The following is a 16,457-nucleotide window of genomic DNA, read 5'->3' as shown; positions in this document are numbered from 1 at the left end:
GACCAAATTTTAATAGAACAAATAGCCCAGGGTTCCAGAAGAAGGTTCAGTTTGGAAATGAAAATACCAAACTTGAACTTAGAAAAGTTCCTCCAGAATTAAATAACATCAGCAAACTTAATGAGCATTTTAGTCGATTTGGAACCTTGGTCAACTTACAGGTGAGGGCCATAAAATGATTCTGTTGTCTCTGTCCTAAGTATTTAGGGAGCTTAGTTTTGATTGATCATATTATTACAAACTGTGTACTTAGTAGAAGTTATCATAAAATTACAGCAAAGGTTAAGTAATCACACTGGTAAAAACTAATCTTGTAGAAGTTTTTAGTTCCTCAGTTTCTTAAAATCAGTTCATAGAATGGATCAGTCGGATTTGTTTTTGTCACTGCTATGGTGGGATGCATTTAACAGATACTTTTGGGGCCCAAATGTCATGTCTGTTACCCATAATTAAACACTTTTCCTTTGCTACTTTTGGACATCCTTTGAGATAAATGTTGGTGTAATTCGTATTTGGCTTCACCTAAAAATCAGTGTAATTTGTATTTGATTTCACCTACACTAAAACCTTAGTTTGGGTCTGTATAACTTCTCCAGTTATTTTGTGTTGAGTTTACATTATGTTTTATGTTGAACGTGTTAAAATAATGGTGAGTTTTTTCTCCCAGTTTGTATGACATTTTTATTTTCAATTAAAATAATTATTTCCCATAATCTAATAAAAATAATAAATTTTAGAGAGTACAATTTTTATTTTGAAAATTTTGCCTTTTTTGCCATTTAAAAAAATACTATCCTGGAAGTAATAGATGAAAAACTGCATGCTTGTTTGGGGATGGGCAATAGATACTTATCTGTAGAATTTAAAGGAGGTATTTTCCTTCAACTTTTTATACCCCTCATATTTCCCTCCCTGTTTGATAATTACATTAACAATGTTATGTGTTATTCTGTATTTTTCGTTGTGTTTTTATGAGCAGTATATTTATATATCTATAAATACACAAGCTTTTTTTTTTTTTTTTTAAAGTATACCCATTGCCATCAAGTTGATTCCGACTCGTAGCAACCCTATAGGACACAGTAGAACTGCCCTATAGGGTTTCTAAGGACCGGCTGCTGGATTCGAACTGCTGACCTTTGATTAGCAGCCAAGCTCTTAACCACTCTGCCACTAGGGCTCTTTTAAAAAGTATATGAGCCCATAATATACATATTATCTTACAGTTATTACTTATCTTGAATATCATTTCATGCCAATTCAGTTTGATCTACCACATTTACATTCAGACATAAAGTTCTCAGAGTACTTTTCCCTACGCAATTAAATAGCTGGTAATGTTAGTTTTTTTTAGCTTTTCAAAGGTAATGGCAAAACATGGTATCTTCCTATTTCAATTTGTATTTCCTCAGTTACTAGTGAGGTTGATATTCTCTCATCTTTTTACTGGCTCTTTTGCTGTGTGTGCATACACCTGCATTATTATCTACAAAATACATTTTTTTAATCAGTTACATAACTTTACCCTAAATAAACGATTGGTGAAATTTTCAGTGTTTTTAAATTCTAATAAATAATTGTTAAATTATTCTGAAATCATTATTTCAGAATAATTCAAATATTTCATTCTTCATCTTAATAGCTAATATTTATTGGACACTTACTATGTACGCTGTTCTACATGAATTATTTAATCCTTAGAACAGCATTACAGAGTGAGTACTGTTATCCCCATTTATGGGAGAGAAAACTGAGAGACAGGAAAATGAAGTTGCTTGATCGTGCTCATGTAAGGGTAGCAACCAAGGTTTGAGCCAGGCAATTTCAGTCAGAGCCCATATTCTTAACTTTTATTCCGTCGTTTCACACCACCAGTGGTTTATATACCATACTTTGGAAAACAATGTTTCAGTTGAAAGAACAGGAATTTAAAGTGAGAAGCATTGGATTTACTGCATGTTAGTTGTATGGTCTATAGAACCATATATTCCTTGAACCTTAGTGTCCTCATGTTTAAAATGTGGTTGATGTGGGTGTTTTTTTTTTTTTTTTTTTTAACTCTTTTGGAAATATTGTGAGAATTACAAATTTGAGATATCGTACGGATGGATTTTTCTTTAGTTTTTAGTTAGAAATCACTCCTTTGAAAGTAGTTATTCCCTTCTCCTGACTGTGTGGCTCCTACCCACATTCCTCATTAACATATGGGGATTGTTTCTCATAAAAAAAAAAAAAATTTTTTTTTTTTTTGTTAAATTGGGAGGAAAAATGAAACGTTTTGAATACCCTGTGTGTGTGTGCATGAGTGCACACGCTCACACATAATATCTGTGTGAGCAGCATTTTCTATTCAGTACTGTATAGAGGAAACTCTTATCCCACTGTGAAGAATTCTTGGTTACCATTTGTCCTGGAGTGAGAAGAGACTGATTGGAGTTAGAACTCATAAGAGTAGGCTGTGGTAATCATTGCAGTATAAGGAAATAACACAGATAGAATCTTACTTGGGAGAATCAGTGTTTCATTTCTAGAGGCATTTTATTGTATGAAGTAACAGATCTTTTGGAAATTCACTGTTCTTAATATTTTAAATCTTAGGTTGCCTATAATGGTGATCCCGAAGGTGCCCTTATCCAATTTGCAACATATGAAGAAGCAAAGAAAGCAATATCAAGTACAGAAGCAGTGCTGAACAATCGCTTTATTAAGGTTTATTGGCACAGGGAAGGAAGCACCCAACAGTTACAAACTACTTCCCCAAAGGTAAGAGAGAAATTTGTGTGAAATTGAATGCTTTTCTTAGGAAGTTCCTAGCATACTGTTTAAGAACAGAAGGCTGGAGTCAGACTTGATTTCAGATTCTGGCTCTACCTGGATTTGAGAAAGTTCCTTAACTTCTCCTCTTAGTCTCTTATTTAATTGTGGAGTCAGTCCCTAGTTGAGAGAATTACAAGATACGTGTAAAGGGTATAGAATTGTTGTCGTCTCCTCCCTCCCCCTTCCCTGCCGTTGATCAACAAATTAGTTAATATGTAATGTTAGGTGAATTGCTTGTCGAGGTGTATTATAGCAAATGAGTTTTCGATTTAATCCTCTACTTTATAAACGTAATTTTTTGCAAAGGAAACATCCATATACACATGTGAAGAAAATTGGAAGAGGATTAGGTTTTGATTATGGAGCTGCATTTTTAAACTTTGCATGGGCTACTTAATAACATTATCATAGAAGTTGTTTTTCCTGCTAGTGAGCTAATAAGCTTGTTTAAATTGTTTTTTCTTGTTCTGAGGTAATGCAGCCTTTAGTCCAGCAGCCCATATTGCCTGTTGTGAAGCAGTCAGTCAAAGAGCGGTTGGGTCCAGTACCTTCAAGTAATATTGAGCCTGCAGAAGCACAGAATGCCAGTTCAGACCTTCCTCAGGTAAATGAAAGGTCTCATCCACATGCTCGTCACATAGTAGGTTCTCAGTAAATCAGTTTCCCTTGGTGATTTGATTTATAGTTATTTGTGTATATTTTATATAGAAATACGATAGTCTTTACATATTTGAACCCCACCTGTAATTTTTTTATTTTTATTTTTTTTACCTTTGCCATAACATTTTCACAGGCTCTACTTTTCCTGTAGTATTTGAATCTTAAATTCTCTCCCGTTAATACTTACGAGAAAGATTTCTCTCTCATTTTTTTGGAAGAGATATATTTCACAAAGCTGCCTGAAAAGTGAAGTTTAGTATACTAAATCTTATTTTTCCCATCTTCTTTTTACTTAATTTGAATTCTATTCCAGAAATAATTGTAGACTGAATTTCAAGCTTCTGGAAAGGGAAGGCTTAAACCATCAGGTTATAGCATACTTGATATGACACTGTTTGAAGTACTTCACACAGCTCTCAGAACTTTGCATCACTTATTCCTGACTCTGGTATTCTCTTCTCCATATGTCATTCCCTTGCCGCTCCCGTCTACACTTGAGTGGCAGTTTCTTGCTCCTGTCAGTTTCTGAAACTTAGCTTTCCTTTGTCTCCAGATGTTGCACATTTGCTGTGTGAAATAGTTAGGATTTAGTATCTGACTTAGCTAATAGATGCCATCTTATTAAAATAGTCCCTAGAAAATTCCTGAAGACTGAGATAGTCTGATTGTGCAAATATACGCAGAATGGAAATTGGTATATTATTACTAAAAAATAAGCAACCTTATTATCCTAAATAATCAACAAATACAGTATACTTGGGTATAAAGCAAACATGCTTTAGGAAAGAAGTGCTTTTATTTTTAAACTAGAGAAGCAGGCAGATGTTTTGTTTATCCTTGTATTAAAAATGTTCAAACTTTCTATCTGTCAAGATAGGATTCTAAGAATTTATGATTCTGTATTAGTGGAAGGGACCTTACCAATCGCCTGACTTAAGCCTCTTACTTTCCATCATAATTTTTTGTGAGTAATACTATATATTGTCTTTTGTTTTTTCCACTGTTTTCTTTTTGTTTCTCTTTTAAAAAGTTCCAAGTTTTTGTGATTAGCATCAGTATACTTGTAGACTTAGTTTATATTAATAATATCAGAATGTTCAAAACCCAACAGCCCTATATATGTTTGGGGAAACACTGAATATGTCCGTTTTAATTTTTTTAGAATGTAACTAAGTTATCTGTGAAGGACAGGTTGGGTTTTGTATCAAAGCCATCTGTTTCAGCAACTGAAAAGGTAAGAAGAATAGCATGATGTGTTTGTCTTGGCTTCATAAATGTTTTCAGGTGGCATCTTAATTTTTTTTCATAGTTCTGAACTCTTGCTTCTTAATAGCATCTTTATCTATTCCTACCTCTTGCTTTCCATTCCCTGAAAAAGAAAAATATTTGTCTTTTTTTACTTTTTGCATCAGTGTTTTAATACTTGCCTCTCACTTAATTTCCATGTGCTCCATCCTTTTTGTTTTCTTTAGAGATATTGTACATTTTAATTTGACAACTCTGGCAGCCTAATAGAAAGAGCCATGGATTAGGAATTTACCTCGGTTTGAGCCCTGGGTCCGTCCTTACTAACTGCATGACATCGGGCAGTGCTCTTAACCTTTTTTGAAACGTTTTCCTTATCAGTAAAATGGTGATGGTAATATTTGTCTTGCTCACAGGGTTTTGTGAGGATCAAATAAAATCATTTATTAAAAGTATTTTATAAACTGGAAAGGATGATGTAAATGTAAGTTTTTATTTATTACTAACAGCTATTGGTATAACCTGACAATTTAGCCATTTCTGTTTTTAAATGGGGGATAAATACTGACTGAAGATCATTTATGGGGCTTGTCTGATAGATCTGTGTAGATGTGTTTTTGTTTGTTTACGCGTTAGTGAATGCCCTGATCTCTCTAGTCTTATAGTTTCAGGTGTGTGAGATCACCAAATATTAGATTATCTTTCTCATTTCTATATTTTCACCTTAAAGGAAGTTAACGCCCAAACAGTTCTATAGTTTGACTCTGTACAATGAGTTACTGAGCTGGGCTAGAATCTGGGTCTCCTATTTTTTGTCCATGGCTCTTTCCATTATGAAGTTTACAAGGGAAATTGGCTTCATAGGTAACTAGGGCAGCCCCCGAGATAGCTGATCAGCTGTCTTTACTGGTCCTCCGTATATTATTTTCCTTATTTATTTTCAATTTTGGCAATACTAGGAATTTTAATCTAAATCTCATTCTGTGTATTAGACTTCCCTCTTGGGCATCTGAGCATTACTTCAGGCATAGCATGCCTAAAATGAATTCATTTTTTTCCCGTAGAAATTAGCTGCTTCTCCTAGCACCCAACTTTGGAAGTGATACTGCCATTTGCTAAGTTGTGCAATCTAAAAGCCTTGGAATCATTTACTTGATTTTGTGGTCCACTTGCTTTTTTCTGCCACCTTCAGCACCCCAGCTTCTGGACGCAGTGTCCCAGGTGGCATCCTGGAGTTCTCTTCCTCTAGTTTACACTGCTGCCATCCTACCTCAGACTTATTTTAATGTTAATTTGTTATAAAACCTTCAGTTTCTCACGTAAATTACTTGATTCACAGCTCATCATGCCTAAATCTCCTGGTCCTATTACTTCTGCTCTAGTCTTTTCCTTCCGCCCCAGGGAATGCTTTTCTGCTCATTGTCTGTTGTCCTTTCCTGCCCTTTTTTTTTCCCCCTGCTGCTGATTTTTCTGGGAGGCTTTTCCCTTTGCTTAACTGAATTCTGATCATCCTTTAAATATTCAGAATCTAACTTCTTCAATAAAATCTCTAAAATTTTTCATGTAATGACCCACCTCCGCCCCTTTTCTCTGAATTTCTCTGTTGCTGTTTATGCTCCTAACTTTAGCATTGTTGAACTTTTGCTTTAAGCTTATCCTCTGTGGTAACAAGTAATTCAAGAATAAAAACATAATAAAAAGTCTACTATACTTAGTATACTACTGAGCAGTTATGTTTAGGATTTGTTTAAGATTTGGACTCTGAAATTGAAGTCTGTAGTAATCATAACTTTTACAAAAATTTTATGTTTTATTGCTGTTTTCATTATTGTTTTTAAGTGTTTTATATGACTTTGTGAGTAAAATGAGCACAAATTTGGAATTGATGGTATAACTTAACTGAATTTGTGAAAAAAATCACTGATAGTAACAGGCTATTTACATGGAAAAAATACTTATTAAATACTGTAAAAAATCTTTTTAAGAAAAAAAAAATGATTTACAGTTGTACAAACTTTCAGGCATCTAGTAAACCTGTTTATAGAGCAGCATTTTATTTTTGCTTATTCTTGGTTGTTTCTGTTTCCCTAGCTTGTTGGGGTTTTTGCTGCAGAATCCTAAGAGGGCAGTGATTCAGAGAAGTCTTAAGAAGAATAGAAAAATGTTTCCCATCATCAGATCTTATTTAAAAAAATATTTTTTTTAATTGAAGGCAGGAGAAAGCTCAAAGCTGGTATCTACATAGTATCTTCTGTCGTTGTTAAAGGAAATAAGTGCACAAATGTAAAATTTTTTTCCCCTTTCTATAAACAACACCAACTGTAGCCTTTAGTGATCCTTATTTACTCAAAGATTCCATTTTTGTTGAGAGGGCTGGGAGTGAGAACTTAAAACCTAACTGATGCTGCTAAATATTAAAATATTGCAGTAGCTACTATTTAAGTAGAGTGGTCAGTGAAATGATGCTTGAGTGCCTCTGTTTACTATAGAGCAATACATGAAGAATAAAGGTGGCATCTTATATGCCATCTTGGCTAGTTTAAAAAAAAATTAGACTCTGTTATCTCCTTAAAACCATTCTAAATTCTAAGAAGGCGAACTAGATAATCAATTGAATATTTCATTTTCTGTGTCTGTTATATCACTTTGAGTAGATCAAATTTATGACATAGGTTGTATTGTTCTTTAGTAGTATTCTTTGCAAGCTAAAAATACATCTTGGTTCCTTTGCACGACAATGTGTTAATGTCTTTTCTGTGGGACTGTTAAAAAGGAAATTGTGTGGTATAATTGTGAAAGAGCATTGCATGTCATGTAGAGACTTGAGCTGTTGATTTAACAGTGGACATTCTGTATCTTACTCTCTGTTTCCTTAACTCTAAAATGCCTCCATTCTAATAACTCTTTGGTTTTTTAATTTGGATTTGTTGTGTAATTTTGCTACTTTTAATATAAAGATTATGGAGATTTATGACAGTTTTGTTTCTTTTTGTAACTGTTATTAACAGTTTTTTTTTTTTTAATTTACTTTTTATAGCATTAGCCTCTGTCAGGATTATTACCTCAAATTTTTTTACAGGAAAATGTAATTATATTTCAGAAGATTTGCTGAAAGTTCTGGGGACCAAGCTATCGTAGCAAAAATTGATTAACAACTATATGTTTTTCTTTGATGCTAAATAATTTCTCCTCGAGATCTTTAACCCTTTTGTCTCTTTTGAGTTACTTAGTATTCTTGAAAGATATAAAACTTTTAATCTCTAAAAATATTTTCAATTAAACTTTAAAACTTTGTTACTCCTAGAATCCTAGAAAGTGAAGTTTTGCTATGTAGATGTGCTGTTTTAAGAAAATAACACACTTAATGTGAGTGTGGCTGTTAAGCATCATAACTGCATTTATGTTGTATTTGATTCCATCTTGGGCATTGGTTATTGAAAAATGATAATTGGATGACTTAATATATAATAACCTTCATTTATGTAATTTCTACAAAATTCTTTTTTTCCTTCTGTTTAAGTATTGGTAGTATAGCTGATAGTATTTATTTAAGAAATAAGATAAAGAGGTATTTAATGGATTATAATCTCTTTAAGGAATTGGTTTTTGCCTTGGGAAGTCAGAGGTATAAGTGATATACATTTTAAAAATACAGCAAATAAAATTGCTCAATTCATTTTTATGAGTCCAAAGTAACTTTGATAAACTGAAACCTGACAAAACCTGTTGCCGTCCAAAACCAAACTCATTACCGTCGAGTCGATTCCGACACATAGCGACCCTATAGGACAGAGTAGAACTGCCCCATAGGGTTTCCAAGGAGTGACTGGTGGATTCAGACTGCCACCTTCTGGTTAGCAGCTGAACCCTTAACTACCGCGCCACCAAGGATACAAAAAAAAAAAAGAAAAACGAAACCGGCTGCCGTCAAGTTGATTTCAACTCATAGTGACACTATATATAGGACAGAGTAGAACTGCCTTATAGGGTTTCAGAGGAGCAGCTGGTGGATTTGAACTGCTGATCTTTTGGTTAACAGCCGTGACTCTTAACCACTGTGCTACCAGGGCTCTGACAAGGATATTACAAGAGAGGAAATGTCTGTCATGAACATAGACACAAAAATCCTAAAGAAAATATTAACATTGTCCAACGATATATTTAAAAAAAAAAAAAAAAAAGATAATAAATACATCATGTCCAAAGTAGAATTTGTACCAGAAATACATGGTTGGTTTAACATTCGGAAATCAGTTTAATTCACCACATTAACAGAATGAGGAAGGGATTAAAAACAAAAATCAAAATCCGTGTGATTATCTTGATACAGAAAAAGCATTCCATAAATTTCATTATCTACTTATGTTAAAGAATCTACAGATGAGGAATAGAAGGAAACTTCTTTAATCTGATAAAGGGTAGCCTCCAAAAAATCCTACAGCTAACATTATATTCAACAGTGAAAAATTACTTTCTGCCTAAAATCAGGAACAAGGAAAGAATGTCCCCTCCCACCAGTCTTATTCAGCACCTTCCTGAAAGTCCTAGCTAATGCAGTAAGACAAAACGAGGAAATAGAAGTTGTGCAGATGGGGAAGGCAGAAAATTGTACTCACAGGTGACGTGATTATGTATGTAGAAAATGCTAAAGTATTCACAATTAGAATTAGTAAATTTAGTAAGGTTGCTGGAAATAAGGTTAGTATCTAAAGCTACAGCACATGCAGAAACTCATGTGGAAAATAGAGAAGATGTGTGGTTAGTTTGGAAAGGCCAATGGCTGTGCTTTGACTATTAGAAATTGGGAGCATCTTTTCTGCTGAATTTGTCACTTTCCAATGGTTTAATTTTTAACAGGTTTTCTTTTATCACGGTTCTGCGTTTTTTGAAAACAGATATGTCCTTTGCTGTCCAAACTCTTTACTTCCTAAACTCTAGAACCAAATAGATTGATAGTGAAGGGTATTTGTAATATATCTTATTGTTTCTAAGACATTTTATTTTCACGTTTTAACACCTCTGAAATTGGGCTGCATCTTATAATTTTTCTTATATGGTTATAATTGGCAACTTTTTTTTTTTTCTGTGAAGGTATTTAAAACAATAGTGTCTTAATAGTCAGTGATGTCTTTTGTTCATTGAAATATGTTAGCTGATGTTCTATTTTTACAGAAGGAAATCCCTGGAGAAAGCAAAGGAATGGGATTGCTTCTAAGAATAAAGGGGTCTCCTCATTCTTGTCAGATACCTCTGTTCACTTTGAACCAGCATTCCGTTGTCTGATAAGAGGGTGTTAATAAGAATGCCTTATAAAGGAGTGTTCCCTACTCACTGAAACTGGAGAAATGCTGGATTAAATGAATTATATGGCTTTCTTTCCTTCCAGGCTTCTCAGAGATTTTATTATGATAATGTATATTTTGAAACTAGAAAATAGGTTATAATATTCATTGTTTCTTTCCAGTTTATTTGAGTATAGAAATCTTTTTGATCACAAACTTGTCAACTTGCTGTGGAATCCTCTCGAAGAAAACACTTCGTGAAACATCCTCTGTTTCAGCAGATTATTTTGTGTCTCTCCCCTTGTAAATTTGTTTTACCCTCGTATAAATTGTACAGTTTGGAATTGGGTTGTGTGGTAAGATAGAATGGAAGAAATTTTTCTCTACAGTTACAATGAGTATTGACTGAAGTTAAACTACAGATGTATAATCTAAATTGTAGTGAATGCAACCATTTCATATTTGTTAGTGATACCTAAGTATTAGTTTTCATTATTAAAGTAAGAAAATTTTTAAATTTTAATGCATGTCACGTATCATAAAGAGCATTAAACATTATGCTGTATAGAATTAATATAGTATTCCTGGTTTTTCATTTAGAGGTTAAGACATTCTTAAATACCTAGAATAGTGATAAGTGGCCTGAGACCTGAAGGTCATATATAGTCCTAGCTTTGTCATGTTCTGCAATTTTATTTCATGATGAAAAATTAGAAAATGGTCTTCAGATTGCTACTTCTCAGACATTAACATTTTAGTAGCTGAAAAGTAGGACCCTTTGTTTCATTGATATTATTCCATTCCATTGATACTATTCAGTAATCTTTTAACCTTTTTTAGGTCATGAACTCCTTTAAGACTTGGGAAGCTACATTGTTCCCTCTGGAAAATTGTAGTGTTCCTACACCTGGTTTCATGTTTAGTTTATGACACTCATAGATCTCCCTGAAGAGATCCTCCCTAGATGGCCTTTTTAAGAACCGCTAACCAAGGCCCAATAGAACTTATAACTGCTTTGTTTTTGATGGATAAAAAAGGCAGCCTATAAACATTTTTACTTTGTAGAAAAAGTTTTCCATTCCTGACCTAGAATCATTTGTTTAATTTAGTGCAAAAGTGTTTATTGTATACTGTGTGTTCAGGCACTGAAGATACAGTAGTGAACCAAGCCTCCCCCCCCCCCCAAAAAAGGAATCTACCCCTTGGAGTGAATTTTGAAGTTCATAAGGACTTTGGCCCACCATCAAGTTGAACTTCTTGCTTTCATAGATGAGCAAACTTGAGACCCAGAAAGGTGTTGGTCTTACCCAAGGTCTCATAATTAGTTGGTAGCAGGGCTTAGGTACTGGAAGAAGTACAAAGAAGAAAAAGACATTGTCCTTGTTTAAGGCCCTTACTGTGTAGGGAGAGAGACACGTGAAACAATATCAGGTCAGTTTTATTAAATGTTACAATAGATGGAAGAATAAAATTGCATAGAAGAGAAATGATTGGAGCATTGTGAAGGTATTGATTATGTTATGTGGAACCTGAGCTGGGTTTAAGGGAATAGGTCACTTCAAGCAGAAGGAGCAATGCTAGGAAAAGGAATGGAGAAAGGAGGAAGTAATAAGATTTACGTCAGAACTGCACATTGCAAATGATGATGTTAAATTTGCCTCCTGTGCCAGTTTCCCTTGTGTATAGTTTTTGCTTTAGTCACTAAAAGTAGTAGTAAATGTATTCAACAATTGATATTTTCTCACCCATGACAATGTGCTTTTTTCTTTTTTTTGAAGTTTTTGTATGTTTTTGCTTTTCAAATGTAATTGATATTAATATAAAATTTTTTCTATTTTTTCAAATCACAAAGTGTGATTGAGTTATAAATGTATAATGCATTTAGTTCAAAATGCTAAATTTTGTCAGGGGTGCTTTAAAGTTAAGTTTTGTAGAAAGTAAGACTTAGGAAATTGTGAATGGTTGAAAACTTTTTAAGAAATTGAATTTTATTGGTAGGTGTTGTCTACATCTACTGGCCTAACAAAAACGGTATATAATCCAGCTGCTTTGAAGGCTGCACAAAAAACATTACTTGTTTCCACCTCTGCAGTTGATAATAACGAAGCACAGAAAAAAAAACAGGTAAGTACAGCTAGTAAGATGCACAAAATTTGTATGTAATAAAGCTTTTCTATGTAATTTTGTTTCTTTCAGTGCTTATCACAATATAGAACTTAAAAATGTGTTGGCAAGACCAGACTTAATGGTCTTGTTAGCCCAAGACTGGAACCATTCCCAAAGCCAACTCTTCAGACAGGGACTGGACTGGACTATAAGATAGACAATGATACTGGTGAGGAGTGAGCTTCTTGGCTGAAGTAGACACATGAGACTATGTGAACAGCTCCTCTCTGGAGGGGAGATGAGAAGGCAGATGGGGACAGAAGCTGGCTGAATGGATATGGGGAATACAGGGTGGAGAGAAAGACAGTGCTGTCTTATTAGGGGGAGAGCAACTAGGAGTAGTACATAGCAGGGTGTATATAAATTTTTGTATGAGAGACTGACTTGATTTGTGAACTTTCACTTAAAACAATTTTTTTAAAAAGTGTGTTGGCTACTACTGAACTTTATCTTCCGTAGTGTGGTAGTCAATATCGATTTTTTTTCCCTGAAATGGGAGGTTCTCTTGAGAGTTTTTTTGAAAATTTATGTGCTTATTTAAGTTTTACATAGCAAAACTTCGCATTTAGTTTTTGCTGACAAGCTTCTGCAATTCCAACATTTTTTCTTCTTGAATAATTTTGTTGGGAAATGACTGTAGTAATATTTTAGTATTATTTTTGATCTCTTTCTCTAGGAGGCACTGAAACTTCAGCAGGATGTAAGGAAAAGGAAACAAGAAATTTTAGAAAAGCACATTGAAACACAGAAGGTAAAATGTCAAAGTTAGATTTGGCAAAATAAATTTACAAATGAAAGTTTTGAGTGAATTTTATCTTATACTGTATAGGTAGTCCTGAGAAACACATTTACTGTAGATTGTAATGGTAAGACTGAAATGTTTATTAATGTTAATGGAACTGTGGTTATGAACTTGAAATGAAAATATGAGGTGGTATTTACCTAGTTATGTTTCTGCATAGTAGTTTGTTCAGATAATGAAATGGAACCTTTTTCACAATGTTGAGGTATGTACTTTTTTTTTATCGGCTTGGAATCCTCAGATGCTGTGTTCTCCAGTACAGTTGCCATCAGCCACATGCAGCTATTGAAATACCTGGTCTTGACCCAATAGATGATCCTAGATAGAATGGGAGAAAAATACAGAACAAAACTCAGATTCCAAAAAAACAACCAGACTTTTTGAACCAGTAGAGACTAGACCAACTCCCAAGACTGTTGTCGTGAGACACTCTTTAAACTTGGGGCTCAGACAACTCCCAGATGTCACCTTTCAACCAAATGATAGATTGGCCCATAAAGTAAATAATGTCACCCGTGAGTACTGTGCTTCTCAAAATAATCATCTAGATGAAACCAAATAGTTAACGTTTACCCTAAACCAAAGATGAGAACGCTAGGGAAGGACAGAGAAGCTAGATTAATGGGAACAGAAGAATCAAAATGGAAATAATAAGAATATATATTGTAATATATTGTTGAAAAGTGGAACCAATGTCACTGAACAGTATGTATAGAAATTGTTAAAGGAGAACTTAATTTCCTGTGTAAGCTTTCACCAAAAACACAATATAATATAAAAAAGAAAAAAAAATTTAATCTGAGTTTAAGATGTGCTGTAAGTGTAAAATACATTCCAAGTTTTGAAGACTTAGTACAAAAAAAGGCAAAATATCTCAGTAATTTTTATATTGATTACATGTTGAAATAACATTTTGCATATATATAATAAAATGTATTACTAACCTAGTTTTTTTTTTTTTTTTTTACCTTTTCTAATGTGGCTGCTAAACATTTAAAATTACTTATGTGGCTTACATTCCTTGTATTGGACAGTGTTGCTTCAATTTATGACATTTAATTAGAGTCAGTTCTTGATTATGTTTAATAATTAAGGTTAGCAATATATTTCAAAAGACTGAAAATATGGAAACTTTTTGTTTTTACTTGAAATGGCTTTTTCTCTAAATTTATGTATACTTGATAAAGAGAAGTCACAATGCTTTATACCAAAACCTGTAGCTGTCTTGACTCAGAGAACCTATAATACTGTGTGGCTTCTCCTACACCATATTATCTTGCTTTCCTTCTTGTTTCCTGTCCCTGTTAGGGATATCATTCTTAGGCTAGTCATTTTTTTGTTCCCTCTGGCAAAGAAAATAATTAAACATTCAGTTTTTCTATTATCTCAGTATATGAAGGGAACCCTAAAACTTTGCTCTGGCTCTTTCTGAACTGCAGACTATATTTGGGTTGAGAAATACTTAGAGACAGTAATGGCAAAAAATGGATTAGAATGTAAAATTGTTAGTGTTGTTTCAAATTGGCAGCTTTTCAGTGTTCAAATTGCATTTTTTCTGAATTTAGGTCCTAAGAGACCCAAATACTTTTTGCTGTCTTTAGATACGTAGTGGTTGTTAGCCTTGTCATGAATACATCCACTAAAAGTAGTTATTTTTATATTTACTGTGTTTGATTAATAATAGTAGAAAATATCTTCAATTTTATTTTTCTATTTTTAAAACTTTGGCAGATGCTAATTTCAAAACTGGAGAAGAACAAAGCAATGAAGTCTGAAGATAAAGCAGAAATAATGAAAACTTTAGAGGTTTTAACAAAAAATATTACAAAGTTAAAAGATGAGGTCAAAGCTGCTTCCCCTGGACGCTGCCTTCCAAAAAGTATAAAAACCAAGACTCAGGTATTTTAATTTAAGGGTTGTTATTCATATTACTACTTATTAAAAGACATTAAACACTCCGTTAGATTTATTTTTTCTTTTAGGTAATGTCTTTTATTCAAAATGCCTTTGCTCAAAATCAGACCAGTATCATTGATCTCTGGTTTATCCCCATATGTCTTTTTGTACCTGTAAGCAAATACCATATATACATATATAACAAATATGTACATACACACACATGCATGTACATGTATTTGTTATTCTCAGCTAAACGAAAGATACTGTATTACTTGTTAGCATGTTGTTTGTTTAACAGTTATTTTCTGAAAATCATTCCGTATCCATCCATAGAAATCTCACTCAGGCTGTTGTATGGAGAGTGAATTATAGGGAAGTCAGTCGAAGTAGCAACAAGATAAGAAGCTATTGCAGTAGATTAGACCAGAGGCGGTTGATGGTTTGGACTAGGGTGCTAGTACTGGAGATAGAGAAGAAATGTGTGGATTAATGGGGACATGTAGGCATTTTTTTGTAAAAGAAGTTTTGTATAAATATATTAATTATGGTCACCTAAAATATTAATTACTATTTTTTAGATGCAGAAAGAATTGCTTGACACAGAACTGGATTTATATAAGAAGATGCAGGCTGGAGAAGAAGTCACTGAACTTAGGAGAAAGTATACAGAATTACAGCTGGAAGTATGTTTCATCACAACTACACAATACACTAAAAAAGAGCAGCTGGGATCGAAGTTAATTTGAAATATCTTCCCTTCATGTTTTTCATTAATGGTTGGCAATCCTTGGTATATTTATTGGACTGTTGATATAGGGAAGAGGGAGGAGGTTAACACATTTTTTAGAGCTAGTAGAGAAAATCGTTAATGGGAGAGGTAGTACCAGTTCTCCATGTGCACTTAAGTCCTTCCACTTCTAGTGAATTTTACTCCTTCGCTTTTCTTGGGTCAGCTCTTCTCCCTAGAACCAACAACTGTTAAAGGCTTTTTGGGTGTTCTTATGGAGCTACTCTTTTCATATACAAGTATATCGTATTGGGCTGCTGTAGGATCAGTGGTAGAACCTGCTTGCTTAAGTTTTGCCTATAGATGGTGCTGTGGATGTTTATAAAAGAGAAAATAAACCATTTGCTTATAGTTTAGATATATGGTTATTTATATAAGAGTCAAACTCCTAGTAAAATTGACTCCTATTACATGAGAGGAAACCCTGGTGACATAGTGGTTAAGTGCTACGGCTGCTAACCAAAGAGTTGGCAGTTCGAATCCACCAGGCACTCCTTGGAAACTCTATGGGGCAGTTCTACTCTGTCCTTCAAGGTCGCTATGAGTCGGAATCAACTCGACGGCAGTGGGTTGGGTTTTTTATTACATGAGAATTTTCAGTATTCAGCCAGAAGATGCTTATAAAGTTGGAACTGCATTTTGAAGTTCTGAGAGACATTAATGTCATTAATATAGTGGTACTTACCTGTATTTCTCTTATTGTTGCAACAGAATTTAAATCTTTTTCTTGTATTTTAGACTATTAATTTCTTCTTTGAAATTTGTTAACATTTTGGTCATTTCTTTTGGGAATAGTAGA

At 33.7% G+C, this 16,457-nt stretch overlaps 1 protein-coding gene across 11 annotated transcripts in view; it reads left to right on the top strand.

The window, feature by feature from the left end:
• The window catches only part of RBM26 (RNA binding motif protein 26), a 97,380-nt gene that overhangs the window by 46,266 nt on the left and 34,657 nt on the right, over positions 1-16,457 (top strand). For 5 of the 11 annotated variants that reach the window (XM_049852921.1, XM_049852920.1, XM_049852918.1 and 2 more), the window contains exons 11-18: positions 2-161; positions 2,599-2,763; positions 3,290-3,421; positions 4,640-4,711; positions 12,003-12,128; positions 12,847-12,921; positions 14,704-14,871; positions 15,450-15,554. In XM_049852921.1, the coding sequence (XP_049708878.1) occupies positions 2-161; positions 2,599-2,763; positions 3,290-3,421; positions 4,640-4,711; positions 12,003-12,128; positions 12,847-12,921; positions 14,704-14,871; positions 15,450-15,554 (1,003 nt within the window). The remainder of the gene's footprint in view (position 1; positions 162-2,598; positions 2,764-3,289; positions 3,422-4,639; positions 4,712-12,002; positions 12,129-12,846; positions 12,922-14,703; positions 14,872-15,449; positions 15,555-16,457) is intronic. The other 6 variants (XM_049852924.1, XM_049852923.1, XM_049852922.1 and 3 more) reach the window with 3 other exon arrangements.

Source organism: Elephas maximus, chromosome 14 (genome assembly GCF_024166365.1).
Source record: "Elephas maximus indicus isolate mEleMax1 chromosome 14, mEleMax1 primary haplotype, whole genome shotgun sequence".
Taxonomy (NCBI): Eukaryota; Metazoa; Chordata; class Mammalia; order Proboscidea; family Elephantidae; genus Elephas; species Elephas maximus.
The sequence above is the reverse complement of the archived record's forward strand: the minus strand, read 5'-3'. Positions and strand labels throughout refer to the sequence as shown.